General features: G+C 32.1%; 1 protein-coding gene across 1 annotated transcript in view; it reads left to right on the forward strand.

The window, feature by feature from the left end:
- The window catches only part of Nurf-38 (Inorganic pyrophosphatase Nurf-38), a 45,610-nt gene that overhangs the window by 11,356 nt on the left and 12,376 nt on the right, over positions 1–21,878 (forward strand). The window contains exons 2-5 of the mRNA XM_075360370.1: positions 3,555–3,670; positions 5,434–5,553; positions 12,365–12,451; positions 21,632–21,695. Coding sequence (XP_075216485.1) covers positions 3,555–3,670; positions 5,434–5,553; positions 12,365–12,451; positions 21,632–21,695 — 387 coding nt within the window. The remainder of the gene's footprint in view (positions 1–3,554; positions 3,671–5,433; positions 5,554–12,364; positions 12,452–21,631; positions 21,696–21,878) is intronic.

The following is a 21,878-nucleotide window of genomic DNA, read 5'->3' on the forward strand; positions in this document are numbered from 1 at the left end:
TTTTAACATTCTGATCTAGTCGCCAAAACACAATAACTTTTTGAGTTTTTTATCTTTGCTGGTTAAAGAATTATTAATTGATGGGTGTTTTGAAGCATTGATCCTATTCTTTTATTTTTAAAACATGTAATGAAAAATTTTCCAATAGAGGGTGAGCTGCTAGATTCAACCTAGCTAATTTTCAACATTCTCCTGCAACATTACATTTCAAAGCCTGTATTCTCTCATTTTGTAATTTTATTTAAATATCTGCATCTGTAATCTATTAGTTAAAATAAAAAATTTGTATGAAATTATTATTTCACTATTGTTAATGTTTGCTTTTAAAATTTATTTTTCTGCTGTAAATAAAGGAAAATATGATAAATCGCTGATATATTTATTTATGTTACATGTATATAATAATCATGTGGTATTCTGTCTGTTAGCAGGTTTCTGGCACCACTGTTTTCTCCATCTGCTTCTGTTTCACACTTTTCTTTTCGTTTTATCATAACTTTCACTATCCTCTGCCAATTATTAACTTCAATCTCAACGACTCTTCTTTTTTCACCTTCAATGGAGACTTCAAGAACTATGTTTATTATCCCTTTATCCGTAATTGTGTGCCCAGCCCAGTTTCCTTTTCTCCTTCTGATAATCACCAACATTGTTCTATCTTCATTTATTCTTCTTAGTACTACTACATTACTTTGGCCACCCATTTTATCTTCTCCATCCTCCTTCAGACCAACATTCAAAAGCCTCTATCTTGTCTTTTATTTTTTTCTCCAGTGTCCATGTTTCACTATCGTACAAAAGTATACTCCAAACTTAGCATTTTACCAGTCTCTTTATCAGGCCTTTAGATCCATGTTTCTGTAGAGTAGGTTTTTTTTTTAATAAAGGCTTCCTTTGCCATTGCAATTCTCATCTTACCTCTTCTTTACTACAATCTTCACTTCATACTGTCCTGATGAGATATCTATCTTTCTACTTCAATTTTTCCTTCTGCTGTTACAACATCTATATCTCTCCTTTCATTCACCTTCATAACTTTTGCTTACATTTATTTTCATCCCTTATTCCCCTATTCCCTTATTCCTTCCAATGCTTTTACCATTCCTTGTAATGTCTGAATCTCTTTATCTACAGTCAGCAGATTGTCAGTAAATCGTAACAATTTGTATTTCTTCCATCTATGCTTATTCCTTTTTGGTCATCCAATATTTCTTTCAAGTTTTCCTTGACATAAAGAGTGACAGTGTTTGTGATTACAGCAGCCTTGCCTACTCCTCTGCCTAATTCTTACAAATTTGTGAGATTCTCATCACAGCTGTTTTTTCTCTGATCAGTCTCCTATCCTTCCAATTAACTCTTTTTTTTCTTTCACAATTTCATTAAACTTTTCCACTTTATTCTTGTCAAATGCCTTTTCCATATCTATAAAACACAAGCTCAATCCTTTTCCTTTTCTGATTCCAAATTGTTCTTCCCCACCGTTCTCCTCCATCTTTGTAATCTACCTTCTATTCATGACTCAGCTTTATCTTTGCAGCATGTTATATTAAGCTGATAGTTGTATGTTCACATTTTTTGGTTCCAACCTTTTAGGTATCTGTATCATTGTTTAACAAAATCGGTTATCATAAATTATATTATACATTGAGAGTATTTTACCATTACTCCATCTTTTAAATATTTAAATAGTTGTATTGGAAGTAATTCTGTTACTTTCCTGTTCTTCATGACTCTAATATTTGGTATAATTTCAGATCCTGAAATTGGTAGGCCCTTCTCCTCTTCCATAACTTTTTCACCTCAGCTTCCCATGATCCCTGTTTTCTTCCTACATACAGATCCTCTATAGACTCTTCCCATTGTTTTTTTTCTCTTCGTCTTTAAAAACAAGTTTACCATCTTCCTTCTCAGTTTCTCTCATTTTTTAAGGAGGATTTCTTCTATCCCATGTGTTTTTTTATTTTCTTATACGTTTCATGGTTCTTTTTCTTTTATAAATCTGCTTTCTTTACATTATTTAACAATCTCTAGAGTTATAAGTTTCTCTCTTTAATTCGTTATTCAATGTTTGAATTGCTTTGATGTATTCTCCTTTATTTTTATATTTTCTTCTTCCATTTTTTGTATCATTTCTTGTGTTACCCAAGGTTTCTTTTTCCAGGTGCCTTCATAGAAACCAATCCTGTTCTCTGCAGTTTCCCTCATAGATGATTTTATTTTCCCTGCTGGTTTATTTTCCCTTTTACCTTAAGTAATTGGCTTTCACCAACTTTTACTCATCCTATGCCCTCTATTTTTCATTTCTTTAATTCATTTTAGTTTTAATTTTCTTTAATCTTATTTTAATTTGTCACGTTCCTGAAAGCCCATTTGCCTTTTTAACAGCATTCCTTATCTATTTTCAACTAAAAAATGATCTAAAAATGAGATCTGTTTGTTAATTGTTAATCTTGTCCAAGTTTATCTTCTTTGTTCATGATTCTCAAAAAACATAATTGTGATGAACAAATCTTTAAAGCAAAGTTTAACCGACCTGTCTCTCATTTTCTTTTACTAATCCAAACTTGCCCAGTCTTTTTTTCTTTGCCTTATCCTAACACTCTAGTCTTTGTTAATTATTTTACAGCAATCCTGTTCATTTTCTAATAACTTTCAATGTTATTGTACATCTTTTCAATATCTTTATCCTTATACTATTGACAATGGCATGCACACTTAAACTGTTTCTAGATCTTTTGGCAACATTCCAGTCCTTAAAGGCATTACTCTATCACCCAGATAAATTACTTCTCCTCTTTCAATTCTTGTAGTTCAACTTAACTTCACTACTTCTCAACTCTCCTCTTCCCTCCCATCTAACTTTGCTTACCCGTACTATATCCATTTTACTTATTTTTATCTCTTTTCAAGTTTTCTAATTTATTGAGCAACAATAATGTTCTCACATTCCATGTACTTATTCTTACTGTTTTGTCTTTTCTATGACACAATGGGAAGTCATTTTACACATAGAATATTAACAATAGAAGACTCACCATTGTGCCTGCCTAGGAAAAATTAGTACAGTGATATTCCATTGTCTAATCCTAATGTCGTTGACTTCTGTTAGAAGTTTCTTTCACCTCAAGAGGAAATTTCTCGTCCTTGGGGCAATAGAATGCCCTAAACCCCCCTCCCTACTGTTCATTTTCTCTTCAAAAAGGCCATTGGTACTTTTAGGGAGCAGTTTGGTCCCGTAATTTTTTAGCTGCTTGTATATACTAACCAACTTTGATATTTACAATTGTTGCCCCCTCTCTACCACAGGGAAGTGAATTCCAGGATTTTCCTTTCATGAAATCTAAAACCTAATTGGCATTTCTTAGATTCTCTAGTATGTTTATAGAGGTTAATCAATATACATGGTAATTATTTGATATTTAATATGTTAAAATATTATTGTAAATCAAATCTAGAAGTTTACATTTAGATATATTCGATTTTTAAACTTTTGGGTGTTTTATTCCAATTAATAATTTTGATTAATGTGTGTGTAATAAAAAAATCTATTTCAGAAAATGAACAAGGGCCAGTCTCACCTCTCCATGATATTCCTCTTTATGCTGACCCAGCTAATCAAATATTCAATATGGTCGTCGAAATACCTAGGTGGACTAACGCGAAAATGGAGGTTTGTTTAGTTAAGCATAAACATCTGTATATGGATGTATATTTGTACCAACATAACTTTATCATTATGATAAGCAGTAGCTAGAATTAAAATTAAATTTAATACTCAAAATCAGCAATTTTAGTTTATTTAATGTATGGTATGGAACACGTTTAAAAGTTTTGTACTACATTATGGACTTTTATATGCCTTTTGATTCACTATGTAGTTTGCTCGAGACATACTTCTTGACTAACTCTTGCAGTTTCTTTTATTACTTTATTAGCAACAAACTCTTTTCTTATCACACATTATTGATTTAAAAAATGCAGCTGAAATTCATTCCATCACCTGTTAACATTTTTCTTTTTAATAAGTGCTTATCAGATATAGTGTCTTGTATTTGGCTGTAACAAAGTAATTATAGTGCTTTGTATTTCTAAATTTATATCTGTGCAAAATTATAGTAAAACATATCAATTATGTGCAATGTGCACAAGCTTCATAGTGCTGATTGTACTATCGTGCTTGTTAGTAGCCAGATAATAAAAATAATTTTTTACTTTTTTTTTATTATTATAAAAGTCTGTTTCTGTATGAAACAAAATAGAATAAATTGTGTACAATAAAAAGTTAAGGTTATTTTGCAAGAGGTGGATTTATATACATAACTGATTTACACAATATTGTTTTTTAAAATTGTTGTGTTTAGAAATTCGTTTTTGAATTATAAAAATCCCATGAAACAAGAAAATGCTATCTAGTATTCATTGCTTGGTATTTTTCATAAGAATGAGTTAAAATTGTTTAAATTTGTGTGCTTCTATTTATATTTGTCAGCATACATATATATATTGTCATTAAAGTTTAATTTTTGGATATCTTTAATGGTGGTAAGCTTCTTCGATAAGAGGCAACTGAAATTCATTCCATCACCTGTTAACATTTTTCTTTTTAATAAGTGCTTATCAGATATAGTGTCTTGTATTTGGCTGTAACAAAGTAATTATAGTGCTTTGTATTTCTAAATTTATATCTGTGCAAAATTATAGTAAAACATATCAATTATGTGCAATGTGCACAAGCTTCATAGTGCTGATTGTACTATCGTGTTTGTTAGTAGCCAGATAATAAAAATAATTTTTTACTTTTTTTTTATTATTATAAAAGTCTGTTTCTGTATGAAACAAAATAGAATAAATTGTGTACAATAAAAAGTTAAGGTTTATTTTGCAAGAGGTGGATTTATATACATACCTGATTTACACAATATTGTTTTTTAAAATTCTTGTGTTTAGAAATTCGTTTTTGAATTATAAAAATCCCATGAAACAAGAAAATGCTATCTAGTATTCATTGCTTGGTATTTTTCATAAGAATGAGTTAAAATTGTTTAAATTTGTGTGCTTCTATTTATATTTGTCAGCGTACATATATATATATATATATTGTCATTAAAGTTTAATTTTTGGATATCTTTAATGGTGGTAAGCTTCTTCGATAAGAGGCAAATAGGGAAAAAGCAATTGATTTTTTATGTATATTTTTAAGTATCCTTTTACTCAATTGGTACATCTTTCAGCAGTAACTTTTTTACATGTTTATGGTGGTGGAATTCTATGTTAATAGTTTTGTGTTTTGTATTTTGCTTTATAATTAATTTTTTGCCTAAGTCATGTTAAATTAAGTTGTTGGGTATAAATTCTCAATTTAAATATATGCTGTTAAAATTTATAGATAAGTTGTTTAAATGTCATTTTCTTAGAAATTGTATTATTTTGCAGATTAACTTGAAAGAAGTGTTAAATCCAATTAAACAAGATGTTAAGAAAGGAAAATTACGTTATGTTGCAAACTGTTTTCCTCATCATGGTTATATCTGGAATTATGGTGCTTTACCCCAGGTAATTTCAAGTGATAGATTTCTCAAATATTTTATTATGCTGCTTCGCAATAAACTGATAGATAAGTCCAGTTACAATTTGATGTTTTTATCTAATTATCAGGCTAACTATTCCTGAGACAGTGCTAACGACTATAATTTTGATTATATTTGAAGTTGTAGGGAATTATTACTATTAGTGTTTGAGCTTGTAGTTGCTGCTTTCGCAGTTCTGAACTGAGTCATATGAATATTTTCTATTAGATTCATCACATTATTTTACTTAACTTATTTGGCAGATATCTCTTGAATCTAACAAAGCACCCTTTAAATGAAGTTTGATCTATACTACCAGGTTTACAATAATTTATTTATCAAATGGTGAATATTTATCTGAAAAAATTATCCTCTTTACTTTAATTCATAGCATAGTAAAACTTTAGAGGTATTTTTTTTTAACATATTCATTTTAATTTATTTTTTTAAAACTCAATGTAAATTATGTACAAAAACTTATTTACTAGTAATTAGTAGTCCACAAGTATTAAATACCTTGAGAGAATGTATAACTTTAATCAACTTTATACACTGATGTAGCTTTTTTATTAAATTTCAATTATGTTTATTTTATTTATTTAATGACAAATTTTGTTTTTTAAATTGGCTACTGATCTACAGTAAAAGTAGAAATAGAATGTTAGTCTTCATTTAACTTATAAGTGTGTTGTATATTTTGCAACAACACAAAGCCTCATAACTGTGTAAAAACGTTACGTTTTTCAGAAGTTGCTTTAAAATATTGACATTATTAAAAATGTGCCTGGTTCAAAATGTCATCTAAAAGAACCTAATTAACCGTATAATGTAATAATAAAACATAATAATCAAAACTACCTACTGTCTACCAGCAAATGTTTCAGTTTGTTCTCTCCAAGATGAACCCAGATGCGGTGGTATACACTGATGGATTGAAACAAAACAATACCGTTGGTTGTGCGTTGTCAATGAAAGAACTTTTATGTTTGGTTTACCCAGTATTACAAGAGTGTTTACCGCTGAACTATATGCTATAAATAGGCTCTAAATATCATTAACCCTAATATAGATATATTCTTATTTGCAGTGACTTCTGTAATGCTCTCCAAGCCTTAAAAAACTCTTATTTCAAACATCCTATCATTGAAATTTACAACGCAATCGCTGAGTTGAACAATCGCGACACAGAAGTAAGTTTTTGCCAGGTCCCTACGTAGCTAGGAACCCAGGTAATGAACATGCAGATTCTGCTGCCAAAGAAGCATGTAATCAGCCTCCTTTCACCACCCGAATTTCTGATTTTATTACATAAAACAATCACTAAGGGCAAGGTGACTGAACGACTACCATTGATGATAATAAACTCTGGAAGATTCACTCCTCATGCAGAAAAGCTCTTGTGTGAGGAAGTAGTCCTCACAAGTACCTGATGTCAGGAAGACATGCACCCCTATGTACACGATGCAACTGCCGCATGGCTGTGCACCACATACTCATAGATTGCATACGTTATGCGGCGTTGCATCGTAAATTTAATCTACCCAGAAACATCCATGGTGTCTTGTACAATGATAATGAAATTTTAAACCGGATATTTCTATTTCTGCATAGTACTGGGTTATTACAAAAATTTTAATATTGTTGTGTATATTTTTTTTTTACATCTTTTATGGTTTTTAGTCTTTTTGTTATCCAAGAATGGGCCCTTTACACCCATCTCAGACTTTGAAATTAAACTTTAAATTCTATTCACTATTGGTTTTATTTTAGATTTTATCTGTGATGTTAGTTGTAAGTTTTATTCATGTTTTAGATTAACTTTATTTTCTTTTATTTTTTAATAAAAAAAAAAATTCCGGGCGACGATAACGCCCAGGCGTTTTTCACCTAATGGTTTGAATTAGAGAAATATTTTTAAAAAAAAGCTGATTTAAAAAAAGCTATTTTTAAAAACTCTATGCACTCATTGACAATCTTCAAAACTTTATAATTTTTCTAAGTAATTGAACAATTCCTTTTTCTGTTATAATTATATGACAGCATATGCTCAATTATGAATTATTTTGTTCTAAAGTATAATTTGCAATTTCTTTGTTAACAAAAAAATTTTTAACTATTTCACTTTTAAGCACCAGTATATGTCATTCCAGCCTTTCTTCTTTGTTGCGTCGCTTCCTTGCTGCAGAAGAGTGAACTATTCTTGTATCATATAGTAATAAGTTAGTGTGCTACGAGCAAACATACTATACGGCCGAGTCGCCAACTAATGTATCAATATTCTTTTATTAGTAAAGTTATTAGTATCTTTAATTCAAGTGTTTTTATTCTACAGTCCACTTTATATTAACTTCAACTATCAACACAAAACATATTGGTCCACCAACCGGATGTTTATCAGTGAAAATACGATCCAGTTTCTTCGAATCATAAGTGACTAGTGTTATGATGCTAAGCTTAGACTATCATTCTATCTGTTTGTGTAGCTATTTCTATCTATTTGTATTTGTGTTGTTATTCAAATACGGAACAATGGCTTTGAATTAGGAGCTGTATTTTTGTAAAAATATACAAATATTACTAATACTCAGCAATCTCCAGACATCGTGTCGGCAGTGTTGGTGCAGCCTACATTCCATCGCCGTTACTTCATCGATGTGTCAGGCGTTATCAGTAAGCTGACTGCCACTCTTATTACATTATAATTAATCTGTTAATGCCTGTTTACGTTAATTATTCTTATTTAATTTACATCAGTATGCGTACGCCTTGCTTATTTCAAATCCTTACGTAACCCTACTTACAAATTACCATTATCAATTTAAAACTACCAAACCTATTTATCATATATTTATATTCCTTTCATTTATCATTATTTCCGTAGTTTATTGTTTGTTAATATTATTTCTGATCGCAATTATTCAAACTTGTTATTGATTACATCTTGTATTATTCAAACTAGAATGGTCTGATATTTGTAAAAAACTTCCATTCATCGAGCAAATTAAGATTCCTAGATTAGTTAAGTGTACTGGAAAAATATTTGTTGTACAATTACATGGATTTTCTGACGCTTCAAAAGATGGTTATGGAGCTTGTATATACTTAACGTTCAGTTAACACCTTTGGAAACATATCAGTTAAACTCCTTTGCTCTAAATCACGGGTGGCTCCAGTAAAACAAATATCTATTCCAAGATTGGAATTATGTGGAGGACTCTTGCTGGCAAGGTTGCTTAACTTTGTAAACCCTGCACTTAAATTAACTATAAATAAAATTTATTTATGGACTGATTCTACAGTTGTACTTTCTTGGATATCAGCATTACCAACAAAATGGAAGACCTTCGTAGCAAATCGAGTTTCAGAAATCCAAGACTTAACCGATGGCTGTGTTTGGGGACATGTTTCTACAGATGAAAATCCAGCTGATGTACTTTCTCATGGAAACGACGCATTTGAATTACAGATCAATCAATTATGGTGGTATGGGCCAAATTGGCTTAACAAACCGTCAGAATACTGGAATCATAAACCTTTTGATGAAACTAACTTAGAAGCTATTGTTCAAGTGAACTTCGCAATGTATCTACTTCATTTGCGGTAACCACAAATTTGTCAGATTTATCAGACTCATTTTCGTCTTTACAAAAAATGATATACGCTTTCTTATTGTATACGATTTTTTTAAATTTTGAAAACTAAAGATAATAGTATCAATAGAGATGTCTTATCAGTTAAGGAAAAGGAATCTACTTTGTTATGTTGTATCATACATACCCAAGACATTAATTTTCAAACTGAAATCAAGAAATTGACCACCAATTCAAGCATCTCCAAGGATAGTAAATTGTATTCGTTACATCCATTCCTAGACAGCACAAACTGCTTAAGAGTAGGAGGAAGATTGCAACTATCTCAATTGAATTTTGATGGCAAGCATCCGATTATTCTTCCACCCAAATCCATTCTAACTAAATTAATAGTCATAAACGAGCATTTGAGAATGTTACATGCAGAACCTCAATTGGTTCATTCTCAATTACGTGAGAGGTACTGGATAATAAATGGTAAAAATGTCATCAGATCAATTTTGCACAAGTGCCTATTATGCTTCCGGTTAAAGGCAAAACAGTCACAACAATTAATGGGTCAATTGCCGAGTCATCGCACTCAGGTAACATACAAACCATTTATAAACTCTGGTATAGATTACGCCGGACCTCTGACAATTCGGCATGGTGGGCGGAATTCAAAGATAAAAACAAAATGTTATGTCGCTCTATTTATTTGTGTTTCTACAAAGGAATTTGGAATTAGTGAGCGATTTATAAACTCATGTGTTCTTAGCAGCACTGAGGAGATTTACTTCAAGAAGAGGTCTATGTTCAAACATTTATAGCGATAATGGAACGAACTTCGTGGGCGCAAATAATTTGCTTCGCTCGATGTACTCATTTATAATACTAGCCACGTGAGACAAAAAATAGTAAACTCTGCATCTGAAAATGGCATCCAGTGGCACTTTATACCTCCCAATCCCCTTATTTTGGAGGCCTTTGGGAGGCAGCTGTAAAGTCAGTAAAATTTCACCTCTGACGTGTGGTAGGAAATGTAGCCTTTACGTTTGAAGAGCTCATTACTATTCTGACTCAGATTGAAGCTTGTCTTAATTCTCGACCTTTATGTGCCTTATCTTGCAACCCATCTGACCCAAAACCTTTGACACCTGGACATTTTCTTGTAGGCGGCCCACTTACTTCCTTGCCAGATCATAACCTAACTGACATCCCTATAAACAGGCTTAACAGGTGGCAGTTAGTTCAGCGATGTGTTCAACATAGTTTGGCATCGATGGTCTGCTGATTACTTATCTCAGCTCCAGCAACGCTCTAAATGGAAATCCGAATCACCATCTCTGAAACCTGGAAATTTGGTGCTAATGAAGGAAGACAATATTCCTCCTCTTCAATGGAAGCTGGGAATAGTTGAGAACGTTCATCTCGGTCCAGACAATCTAGTTCGTGTGGTAACAGTTCGAAACTCCTTAGGAGTGTTTAAAAGGCCAGTGACAAATTTATGCCCATTACCCACCAGTGACTAATGTTATGTTAATTAAACAGTATAACCGTATTAACTATTTGAAAATAATCATCTTGTTCTACATTATTATTGTTTATTTCTTATACATTTTGTTCTTATTCGTTAATAATTTTCTCATTATCATTCTTTTTAAGATTACATAAGTTTATTATTATGTTACTTATGTTTATTACCATTTAATGTTTTAATCATCTAATGCTCTTTTAAGTCTTTATACTATTTTTGTTAAGTGAATTAATTATCGAACATTTTATTTAGTTGAGAAATCATATCGATTTCTGGTGGGCGGTATGTTGCATCGCTTCCTTGTATCATATAGTAATAAGTTAGTGTGCTACGAGCAACCATACTATACGGCTGAGTCGCCAACTAATGTATCAATATTCTTTTATTAGTATAGTTATTAGTATCATAGTATGTTTAATTCAATTGTTTTTATTCTACAGTCCACTTTATATTAACTTCAACTATCAACACAAAACACTTCTTTGTTAAGTTTAATTTCAGTTTAAGCGTAGCATATAAGTCAATTCTGTGGGACACCAGGTGGTGGTTGAAGTAATAAGATATTATTGAGATGAGATGACAGGATGTCATAGTTTAGCACTTATTATGCATGCTTGCTTCTGAAATTGTGAAACAATTCTGAATGATTATTTTTATCCTAAGGTTCATGAAAGGTTCTTTTGCATAGAAAGTTTTATTTACAATTATTCTTTCTTACTTAATTTATAATAAATTAAGTTTGGCCTAAACTAAGTCTATAGTGGTTATGTAAAATAAGATGATTGAAAATTATTGATTTTCTGTTGGACTCTGTATTTTAACATATTTTTCTGCTAGCATCTGTATTATACAAAAGCCTTATTTCTTGTGCTTAATTTGCGCTTCTGCAGATTTACTCTCATCATATACTTTGTTATATTTATTCTACTAAGTTTATTTAAAAAGGAATTGTATCATGTAACCTATGGGATTCTGTTCTAATTTCCTAATTATTACATTTCAGTGTAATCTATCTTTTTTAATTTATTTTATCTAGACATTTACATGCTATTGTATTTTTTTTTTTTTTTTTTTTTTTTTTTTTTTTTTTTTTGGGTGATCTGTCATAAATAACTCATATTTAAATGAGTAGTTGACAGTATATATTAAGAGTTGTATTTTCTTGTTGGATTATTTTGTATTATGAAATGAATATTGGATTTTATATACATAAATATTTATTAGTTTTTGAGTGCTTTCTCACTCTATAAGAACACTCTATAAGAAGTATTTATTATTACTCTTTTTTGGGCCACAAACTATTTTTTGGTTTTAATAAAAAACAGCTATTTTATAACTCCATCCAATAAAAAGAAGTCTTAACAATCTAAGAAGTATTAAGAAGTTCTAATCTAGTTGCATTTTCAAGTATGGTTGTTTTAGTGTAAAATATAAATGTGGCTTTTAAAATGCTAAAAGCAAGTTTGACTGACATTTGTTATAACAGATTTTATTATAAGATATAGCATTATATAATGTTATATGTTATAATCTCTGTTATAAATTGTTCTATATAGATGTGCATTAGATTTTGCCAACTGCAAACAGATTGTGCATGATATGTAAACTTAATGATTTCTATTTTTTCTTTTTTTTTTCAAGGAAAATAGTAGCAGCTTATATCTAAAACATTTCTCTATAATATTTTTTAGACTTGGGAGAATCCAGAAGTGGTAGATCCTCAAACTGGCTGTAAAGGAGACAATGATCCTATAGATGTGCTTGAAATTGGACAAAGAGTATGTATTATTCTTTTAAATATTTTTATTTATTTGGAGTGTAGTATGAGAATTTGATTATTGTCAATGAACTTGTAGTACTAGCAGTAAAATTTTGTTTGCACCACTTTGTTCTTATGAAGAAAAATTTATGATGTTGCTTTACTATAAGCCTTCAGGATTTAGGCAAGCTTGAGAAATAAATATTTTGAAATACCATTAATAAGAAAACTACTTTTGAAAAGTCAAAATGAGAATGTAAAAAATAAATTTTCAGTGACATTCTGCAGCCTAAATTTTTGTAGTTAACTAAGAATTCATGGTTTTCAGTTTTTTGTTTCCAAGGTTTTTGAACTTCCATGCTGCTAGTTCTTCAGGATTCAGTTTGCTGTTAAATATATTTTCACAAATTAATTTTCTTATTTGTGGCCCAGTGAATATTCCCTTTTAATTAAAAATTCCCTCTTAATTGTAAAAAAACCTCAGCTAAATATTTAAAGAAATCTCGATCTTTTTTTATGCTTTTACAAAATTCTTCATCAGGCCTAGTTTTATTTGTAGAGATGGTAAAATAATATCTGCTTCGACAAGGGGAATATTGTCAAAACTTTCCTCTCCTGGGGTAAAATGATTTCCCAGGAGAAGTCTTTTAACTGCGTAGTGTGTTTATTAGCCTGACTATCCAACAAACACATCTTTTGTAAAGCCACTCTGGAAACCAACAAGAAGCCCTATTACTTTCAAGTAAGCAATGATTTGCCATGAATGTTAATCATACTTAATAGCTTTTAAGTAATTAGTATTCTTGTTTAATAAATTTCATTCTTTAAGACATGAACCTAGCTAGCCAGCTCTCCATGTTTCAACAATTATAAGTCGCAAATTAAGTCAGTCAGTTGCCAGTTCTGCTTGTGTGATAAGGCTAGATTCAGTATTTGATTTGATTCTTCTGGGATGTAATTAATATCTATTGAAGTTGAGGATTCATCGGTTGAGCCTTCTGGGAATCAAAAATTTCTTTCCAAGAAGTTTGAGCAATTTGAATCTGTAAATCAACATCGTGAAGTACTGGCCTCATAGCTAAATGAACATTTGGGTATGCAATGAAGTACTGGTCTTGCAGCTTAATGAACATTGGGTATGCAATACTGCTTGAATTGTTTGAATTGAAACTAGTAACATTTCTTAAGCAAAAATAGCAGTCATAATGGTTAATAGGCTCTCACCAAATCAAAAGCAAATTATGCCAAAAGGCAAATGCTCTTCTTTTCCTTTTAGCTACTGAGTGAATTTAACATAGCACTTGGTGGTGCATGCTACACGTGGAGCCCATGAATTTACAAGAGTTGTCTGAAGATTTGAGCCTCGATAAGAAGATTGCAGCACAACAAAAATTAGGGAATGTATTCGAGCATGCGTTGAAAGGTACTCTAAACTTTCAACCATTTTGGAAGCTCAGTTAATGTCTGATAACCGTTTAAGTCATTGTGAGTGTTTTTGTGAAATAGTAAAAATTGAATATCGTGCCATGATTAAGTACTTGCATTTTAAAAGCAATTAAAACAGAGTTGGACGCTGTTTATGAGGACCCTGTCTCATCATTTGCCACTGTGAAAAGATTGGCAGCTTAATTAAAACATTGTCATACCAGCTTGGTTGGTAAGAGCATTTGGGATGGCCAAAAACTGCAACCAACCACCGTTACCCACACTTGCTGAATATGTCTGAATGCGCAAATGTGATTCGGTGGAAATTTGGGCTGTCCCGGGAAATTTCATGGAAAACTTTTACTAGTTGTGAAAAATAGGAATCATGACGTAAATATCAATGTTACAATTTAACTAGAATAATTGATCTTTTAACAAGTTTTGAAAAGAAATATCGTATTAAGTATTAGTCATAATGAGAACAAAGCTAGCAAAACCATTACTGGAGAGTGATGACTCAGACTCAAATCACAACAGGCAACAGCAGAAAGGACGCATTACTGATAAGACACATTGTGGTCACCAGTATGTGTGTGTGCGCATCTCATCTCCTCTCTACCGTACTATTTGTTTAGTTACTTTTTGGTAGGCAAAAGTGTTTCTTTGTTTTTATTAGTTGTCCAGCTGCAAGCATATTGTTTTCTTTTAATAGTGTTGTTAAGTGTGAGTAATAGTTACTATATACAGTATAGTGAGTATAAGATACATAATTGTACATTATTAATTAACTATGGCGACATTTAAAAGTAAGAAAGACATAAACTGTGTGTTTTGTGACTGGTGCAGCAGACACGATAAATTTTGAAATCATTTTGTAAATAAATACCCAAATGAAAATCAAAGAACTAAAGATCAAGTTAATATTTCTGTATTTTTAAAAACAAAAACTCGGGACTGTGTTGAAATCAGTAGCAAACAAGTAAAACTTGATGAATTACAATCACTTTATATAGAATCAGACTTTTCTTGCGGGTAAAACAATGTCAATGTTGGTGATAGCGTGTCTATCTTTAACAGATAGACACACATATTAAAACCAAATCAGGTTAAAACTAAATAGGCCCATGTAATTCACTTGTCCAGGCCAACACTCCAGTTAAGGTAAATGAAGAATTTGAAGCAAAATTCAAATTAATTAGGATAAGCAAATCGCTTCCAGATATTTGTCAGCTAATGCTGTGCTTAGCAGGACATATGGGCACAGTACATTGCTCCCCATGTGTAAAGCATTATAAAACCATTCCCAAGGAGGTAGTGGTTCTTAAATCTTGCGCTTTTTTGGTATTTTCTCTTAATTAATTACTTAATTCTTAGTTAATTCAACTGGTTCAGAGTGTACAGTTTCAAAATTTCAAAACCCATTTAATTGATCACTTGCTCATCAAACACCTGCTCATAAATGGTGTATTGACTTTTCTGAAGCAACTGAGAAAAGAAATGTAATTTTGAAAAAAAGAACATGAAAAGGTGGGTCTGAGGGCTGCTAGATAAGCTTATAGTGCCATTAAAGAAGGTAAGGGTGGCAAATATTTTGAAATATTATTAAGTTTAAATGTATTAAATGATACTGATACTGGTGAGCTTAATCACTACAAGGAATCTTACAGAGAATTCAGAAAAACATATTTTTTGCCATGAAAGCAAACATTTTGTAACAATTCCTGTAACAAACTGTTTGCCTTTAAATATCTGTCACTGCTGATAAAGTAACCAAACTTCATCCTACATATCAGATTACATGTCTGACAACATTAGTAGATTGTATTCAGACTTATATTATTATATCACCTTGTGGCAATTCACACAAGGGTGATGTTCTTCAGAAGCTCAAATGTGCTATCGATAATTTTAATATTAAAATAATAGAACAGTTAATTGGCATGGCTTTTGATGGACATTATTTTGATCTAGGTTTAGGTAAATAACTGGCCCTGCTTTGTGAAGGGGTCCATCATGACTTTTCCTCCCTATGGGACTTGCAAAGACAAAACATTTTCTTGGTTTAACAGTCAAGCTCATATACTAGGAAATGTAATGAAAACTTACAACTGGGGAATTGGCTATGAGGAATTAATTACATTAGCATATGAACAACAAGTGGGTTTTTTAAACCCGAAATCGTTCCAACAAACCCGTTTTTTCAGAGTGATTTTAGAGGCAAAAACACTGAAGCTAAAAAGTATTTCGTAGAGCTGATAAAACACTAAACCTGAATTCATTTACCAACTTGGGACAATTGATATTTTAGAATTAATGATGAAATTTTGTTACACCACACAAAATGTAAACATACGTATATGGACAGTTTTTGCTAATTACACTTCAATGAAAAACACACTGAAGAAAATGGAAATTAAAATGAAAAATGCAAAATTGAGGAGTTTAAATAAAATGCTTACCAAGATACTACTACCTGTTGAAGATCTAGAGCCATTCAAAAGTTCAGACAAGAAATTGTTTAATGGAGAAAGATGGAGAAAAAATTTATTCAAATGACAAAAAACCTTCATAAGTTTTATAAAAAACTAGAAAATCTTTGTGTAGCATTGTCAAATTGACTTGAAATAAAAATTAGTGAGCCTCCTATTACAGAAAATAAGACAATGTTTTAATAGCAAGTTCCTAAGAATAACAGAAGAAAAGATGCAAATACACTTTAATCTTTAGCAATTTTAACAGATTGGATCAACAAAAATTGAAGGTGCAACTTTGATAATGTTAAGTTTTTTTTTTTTTACAGCTAAAAATGATGAAGAGCAATCTTCCAAACTTACATTTTTTCAAAAAAATACTTGATTCTTAAAATGAGGCCAAAACCTTTAATTGAGCAAGACAATAGAGTGATCAAAGAACTATTTGCCAACACTGAAGTTAATGCTAAAATCTCAGAAACAATTTTCCTCCTTGGAAACTGCTTAAAAATCTGTTGAACAAGTCATTGGCAACCATCTGCATAACTTAGATGTAAAATTTGACGTGCTCTATTTCACAAATTTGACTGATATTTCACTCTATTCAAGAAGTATTCATTTCATGGAATGGTCCTCCCATTCATCATGCATCACACTTTTTTCTTTGGACAAACATTTTAATGGTGGAAAATACCATTTTACAAGATTTTCTTCAACCAATCATGTAAAAATATGCAAACATCAAACATTACTGACAGTCTTCACAAAGATAAAGGAAGGCTTTTTCTTAATGACTTAAACTGATTCATCACTGCACTCATTACAGGTAATTGTCTTTATGAATTATTGTTAATTTTATCATAATATTAACCCTTCAAGCCGGTATTTAAATTCTTAAAACCCTACCCTACTGCCGGTAATTTAAATGCCCAATCAGCAGCTGTATTACAGCACTAAATGTAAAAAATTATAGCTTCAAAACTATTACACCAATTTAAACCAAATTTTCAGCAGAAGAATCATCTACTTTTTCCTATCTCCAATCTATGTCTTTTCTTGTATGCTTCAGTTGTATATCAATATCGTCATCACTATCGCCACTACTCTGTTCAGAATCTTCATTATTTTCATTACGATTTTCTGGCACAAAATCTTCATCATTTTTGTCACTATCAAATTCACTACCACTATCAAATATTCTAATGTTACTGTCACATGTCTCATCTAAACATTCAATAATTTGTTCTGTTGTAAGATTACACGACGTGCTTGACCCAGCCATTTTCATTTACTCACAGCTGACGCAAATGACTGAAAGAAGAGCATTCAACTTCATAGAACAAAATCGTATTTCATCACCGACATGCAATCCTACGCAGTTATAAAAACACGGAGGGGTAGAACGAAGCCTCGTGATAACACAGAGCCAGTTGTAAATAAACATTACTAGATGGCAGTGTTATGAAGTTTTGAAGCAAGCACTGCGCGCTGCAAGACTGTCACGTCCACCCGCCAATACATACAACTTAACATGTGAGTGACATTCACGTCCTCCCTGCCTGAAGGGTTAAAACAATTTTTCATTACTGCACCTCTAACAAGTAGTTACCAATCCTACATACATCGAATTGGCAGATTTTTTATTAGCCCTACAATGTTTCAGCACCTGAGAGGTAAATGATGGTAAATCTGATTTCTATTGGCTTTATGACTTACCTCTTAGGTGCTGATTTATATTCTAATAATTAGCATAACACATTTATTTTTTTTCAGTGCCCTCTTCACTTGAAGCCATCACAATACAACCAATATTTGACTATTGTGTTGTTGAATTGTGATTATTAATGTATTTCTTGCTTATAAAATAATTTTTTTATAATTTTTTGAATAAAAGTGTCTGTAACCCATGTATTTTTATTACCTCTTTTAACTCATCACATACAGTAAATTTGTCGGTAAAACGTAATAAACCCTCACCTTAGTCTTGGGGAAATTTCTGACCAATAAAATTGTGTTTGGAAGTAATTTCAGGGGTTGGAACATTTTCTGCTACCCTGTCAGTATCATTGAAAAGGTTCACTAAATGGTATTGGATGACCGACGAATTAAGGTTAGACAGTAGAGGCTATAGGCATATCAAAATAATGTGTTTGTCATATATTAACTGAAGAATTGGATATGTGTAAGCTATCTACACTTAGGGCACTGCGTTTACTCACTTTGGATCAAAACACATTCGAATGAACAAGGCCCTGCTGGAGCAGTTTAAGCCTAACCAGTCAGATTTTTTGTATCTATTCATAATTGTAAATGAAATGTGGATCCACCACTACACTCCTGAGACAAAACAACAGTCAAAAAAGGAAGACTACAAAGTGTGAACCTGCTCTGAAAAAGGCAAAGATGATTCCATAAGCCGGGAAGGTGAAGGCAGTTGTTTTTTGGGTTAGTAACAGAATTTTGTGTATCGATTTTCTTCAAAAAAGTAATACAATAATGGGACAGTATTATGCATCATTACTTGACAAGCTGAAGGCAGAAATTGCAAAAAAAGACCACATTTGAAGTGCTTTTGTGTCAGGACAATGCGCCTACTCAAACTTTGACGATCGCCATGGCTAAGATTCACAAATTGTGCTTTGAATTGGTTGACAGTTTACCGTATTCACCAGATCTGGCCCCGAGCAACTTTTTCTTGTTTTCTAACTTTAAAGTTTTGCTTGGAGGAAAGAGATTTTCATCGGACGAGGAGGTTATCACTTAACGCCTATTTTGCAGAGAAAAATACCAGCTACTATTTGGAAGAGGTTAAAGCATAGTTAGAAAACGTGTATAGACTTGAAAGGAGACTTTGTTGAAAAATAAAACCATATTTGATATGTTATAAATTTGTCTATGTTAGGCTCAAAACTTTTCAGACAACCCTCGTATCTTCTCTCCCAAGGGACAGTCGTGATAATGTTTGTAAGCAGTTTTTAGCAAATTCGATACTGGTTTTTGTTGGCTTTTCATGGTGAATTCTCTGCAAACATAAAAAGTATATGGAGAATTTTTTCAAAAAGCCCAATTTTTGTTCATTGTAAAATGAATAAATGTAAAATTCATTATAAAATGAATGAAATTAAACTGAAATATTACAGAAATACTTAATTATAAAAGTAAAATATTTTAATTTGTATCAAATATAGATCTACAGCATGCATCGCAATATAAATCAGATGTGAATAAGCAAACATACTGATGTAATAACTTATTTGTATTGTTTGTCCCACGAATGATGGAACAAATAAATTTAAGAGGTTGTAACCTAAGAATGTTACGTGATGGGTTGTTTCAGAATACATATTAGATTCAGTATATAAAATACTATATAGAACACCTGCTCTATTTTTAGTTCCCAATTTTATGTTGGTCGCGAAATAAAAACCCGCGAAAAATCGGATGAACATTTGCGCATATGTGTTGCACAGCGTCTCTAGTATGGCCTCTAATCACGTTGTGTCACTTTGGTTAGTTCTGAACACACAGCTAGCACGTAAACATGTCTACAACAATAACATCTCCTGCCAAGTGTGAAGTGCGTGCGGTAATTCGATTTCTTCAGGCTGAGGGGTGTAATACAGCTGAAATTCATCGATGAATAAATAATGTGTACGGTGAAACTCAATGAGTGACAGCAAAGTGCGACAATGGTGCAGGAACTTTAAAGCAGGACGTGCAGATGTTCATGATGCAGGCGGTCAGGGAAGGAAGCAAGTGTCAACCGACGATCTCGTTGAGCGACTGTATGAGGCAATTCGAGAAAATCAGCAGTTCACAATTTCTGTATTGAGTGATTTGTTTCCTGAAATGTCAAGGTCAGCTTTTCAGTATCGCAAACTGTGTGTGAGATGGGTTCCCAAGATGCTGTCCGACCATCACAAAACAATGAGAATGGACGTTTTTCTAGCGCTACCACAATGAAGAAGATTTTTTGAACAAAATTGTCACAGGGGCAAGACATGGGTGTATTTCAAAACTGAAGAGACAAAAGAACAATCCAAACAGTGGATGCATTCTCATTATGTCAGTAAACCAAAGAAGTTAAAGCGAACCTTCTCCAACAGAAAGTGTATGGCTATTGTGTTCTGGGACCAGAATGGAGTCTCTTGGTGGAATTCATGGAATGTGGCATAACCATCACTGCAGCCTCATACTGCGTGACTCTTCAACGTCTACAAAGGGGAATTCAGAATAAGCGGAGAGGAATGTTGTCATCAGGCATTGTCCATCTCTATGACAATGCTCGGCTACACACTGCAGCTGTAACAAAGAAGCTCCTGCAGTGTTTTCATTGGGAAATGTTTGATTACCCACCATACAGCCTGAATTTGGCTCCATCCGATTTTCATCTCTTTGCTCACATGAAATGCTGGCTAGGAGGACAACATTTTGGCATAGGCATCAAGCTGCAGACCAGCATAGAAACATGGCTGAAAACACATCTGTTCTATGACAAAGTTGGTACCACGCTATGACAAATGTCTAAATCGGAGTGGTGACTATGTAGAGAAATAGCATAATTATGTAAGTACTTGTTACAAATAAAAAGCTTTTTTATTTTCACTTTGGTTTTAATTTCGTGACCGATCGGACCTTGAAAAAAAAATAACCCTCATATTTGTATTCACAACTCTGTCTTACAGTCAGTATTAATCCTTTTTCTTCATGATAAAACTATGCTGCATGAAATCCTTTTAATGCACCATTTGATCATACATAAATTACTATGGCAGCATGTAAATATCTCTGTGAGGATCAGTAGAGTTGTATCACATTTTTTTATTTTTGTGATTAGATTCTTGCTAAAAGCTTGTGAGCAGTTGTTAAAAGGCATAGTGTTATGGTACAACAGTTTTTAAAAATTGTTAATCGTACAGCAAGAGATCTGTTGGGCACATTTGAATAATAAGTTGATAATATCAAAGATGCGCTTCTTTGAGTTAAGTCTTTGTAATTTTATTAAGCATTTTGAATGTTAAGAACTTGGGTAGTAAGTATTTTTATAGATTGTATCACATACTGAGGTTAATTGCTGCAGCAAACTTGTACTAAGTGGAAAACAAATGTATATTTTTGATGACTTCTAAATTAGTTTCCATATGAAATTGAGTTAATTCAGCTTTCTGCAGTTAATGACAGCTTAATGTATGTGTTACACGTGAAGTTGGGTTATATTATAGTCAGTTGTTGACTAAAACTATTTTTTAGTCAGTTGATGACTGGTCATCAGAAAATTAATAAATTATACAATTATGTTTCAGGTTGCAGATCGAGGAGAGGTTATTCAAGTCAAAGTTCTTGGTTGTGTAGCACTTATTGATGAAGGTTTGTTTGTTTATCTCATAAACATGTTTGTTTGATAGTATAGATCATAGAGTAGTATCATACCAGTAATTTTCTTTTAGTGAACCTCTTAAAATATGTGTTCATCCACCCAGTTTTAAGTTTGGTTTACCATCTTATTTATTATCTATATGAAAACCCGCAGTCAAAATTGTGAAGAGCATT

This window comes from Lycorma delicatula, chromosome 3, assembly GCF_047948215.1.
Source record: "Lycorma delicatula isolate Av1 chromosome 3, ASM4794821v1, whole genome shotgun sequence".
Lineage (NCBI taxonomy): Eukaryota > Metazoa > Arthropoda > Insecta > Hemiptera > Fulgoridae > Lycorma > Lycorma delicatula.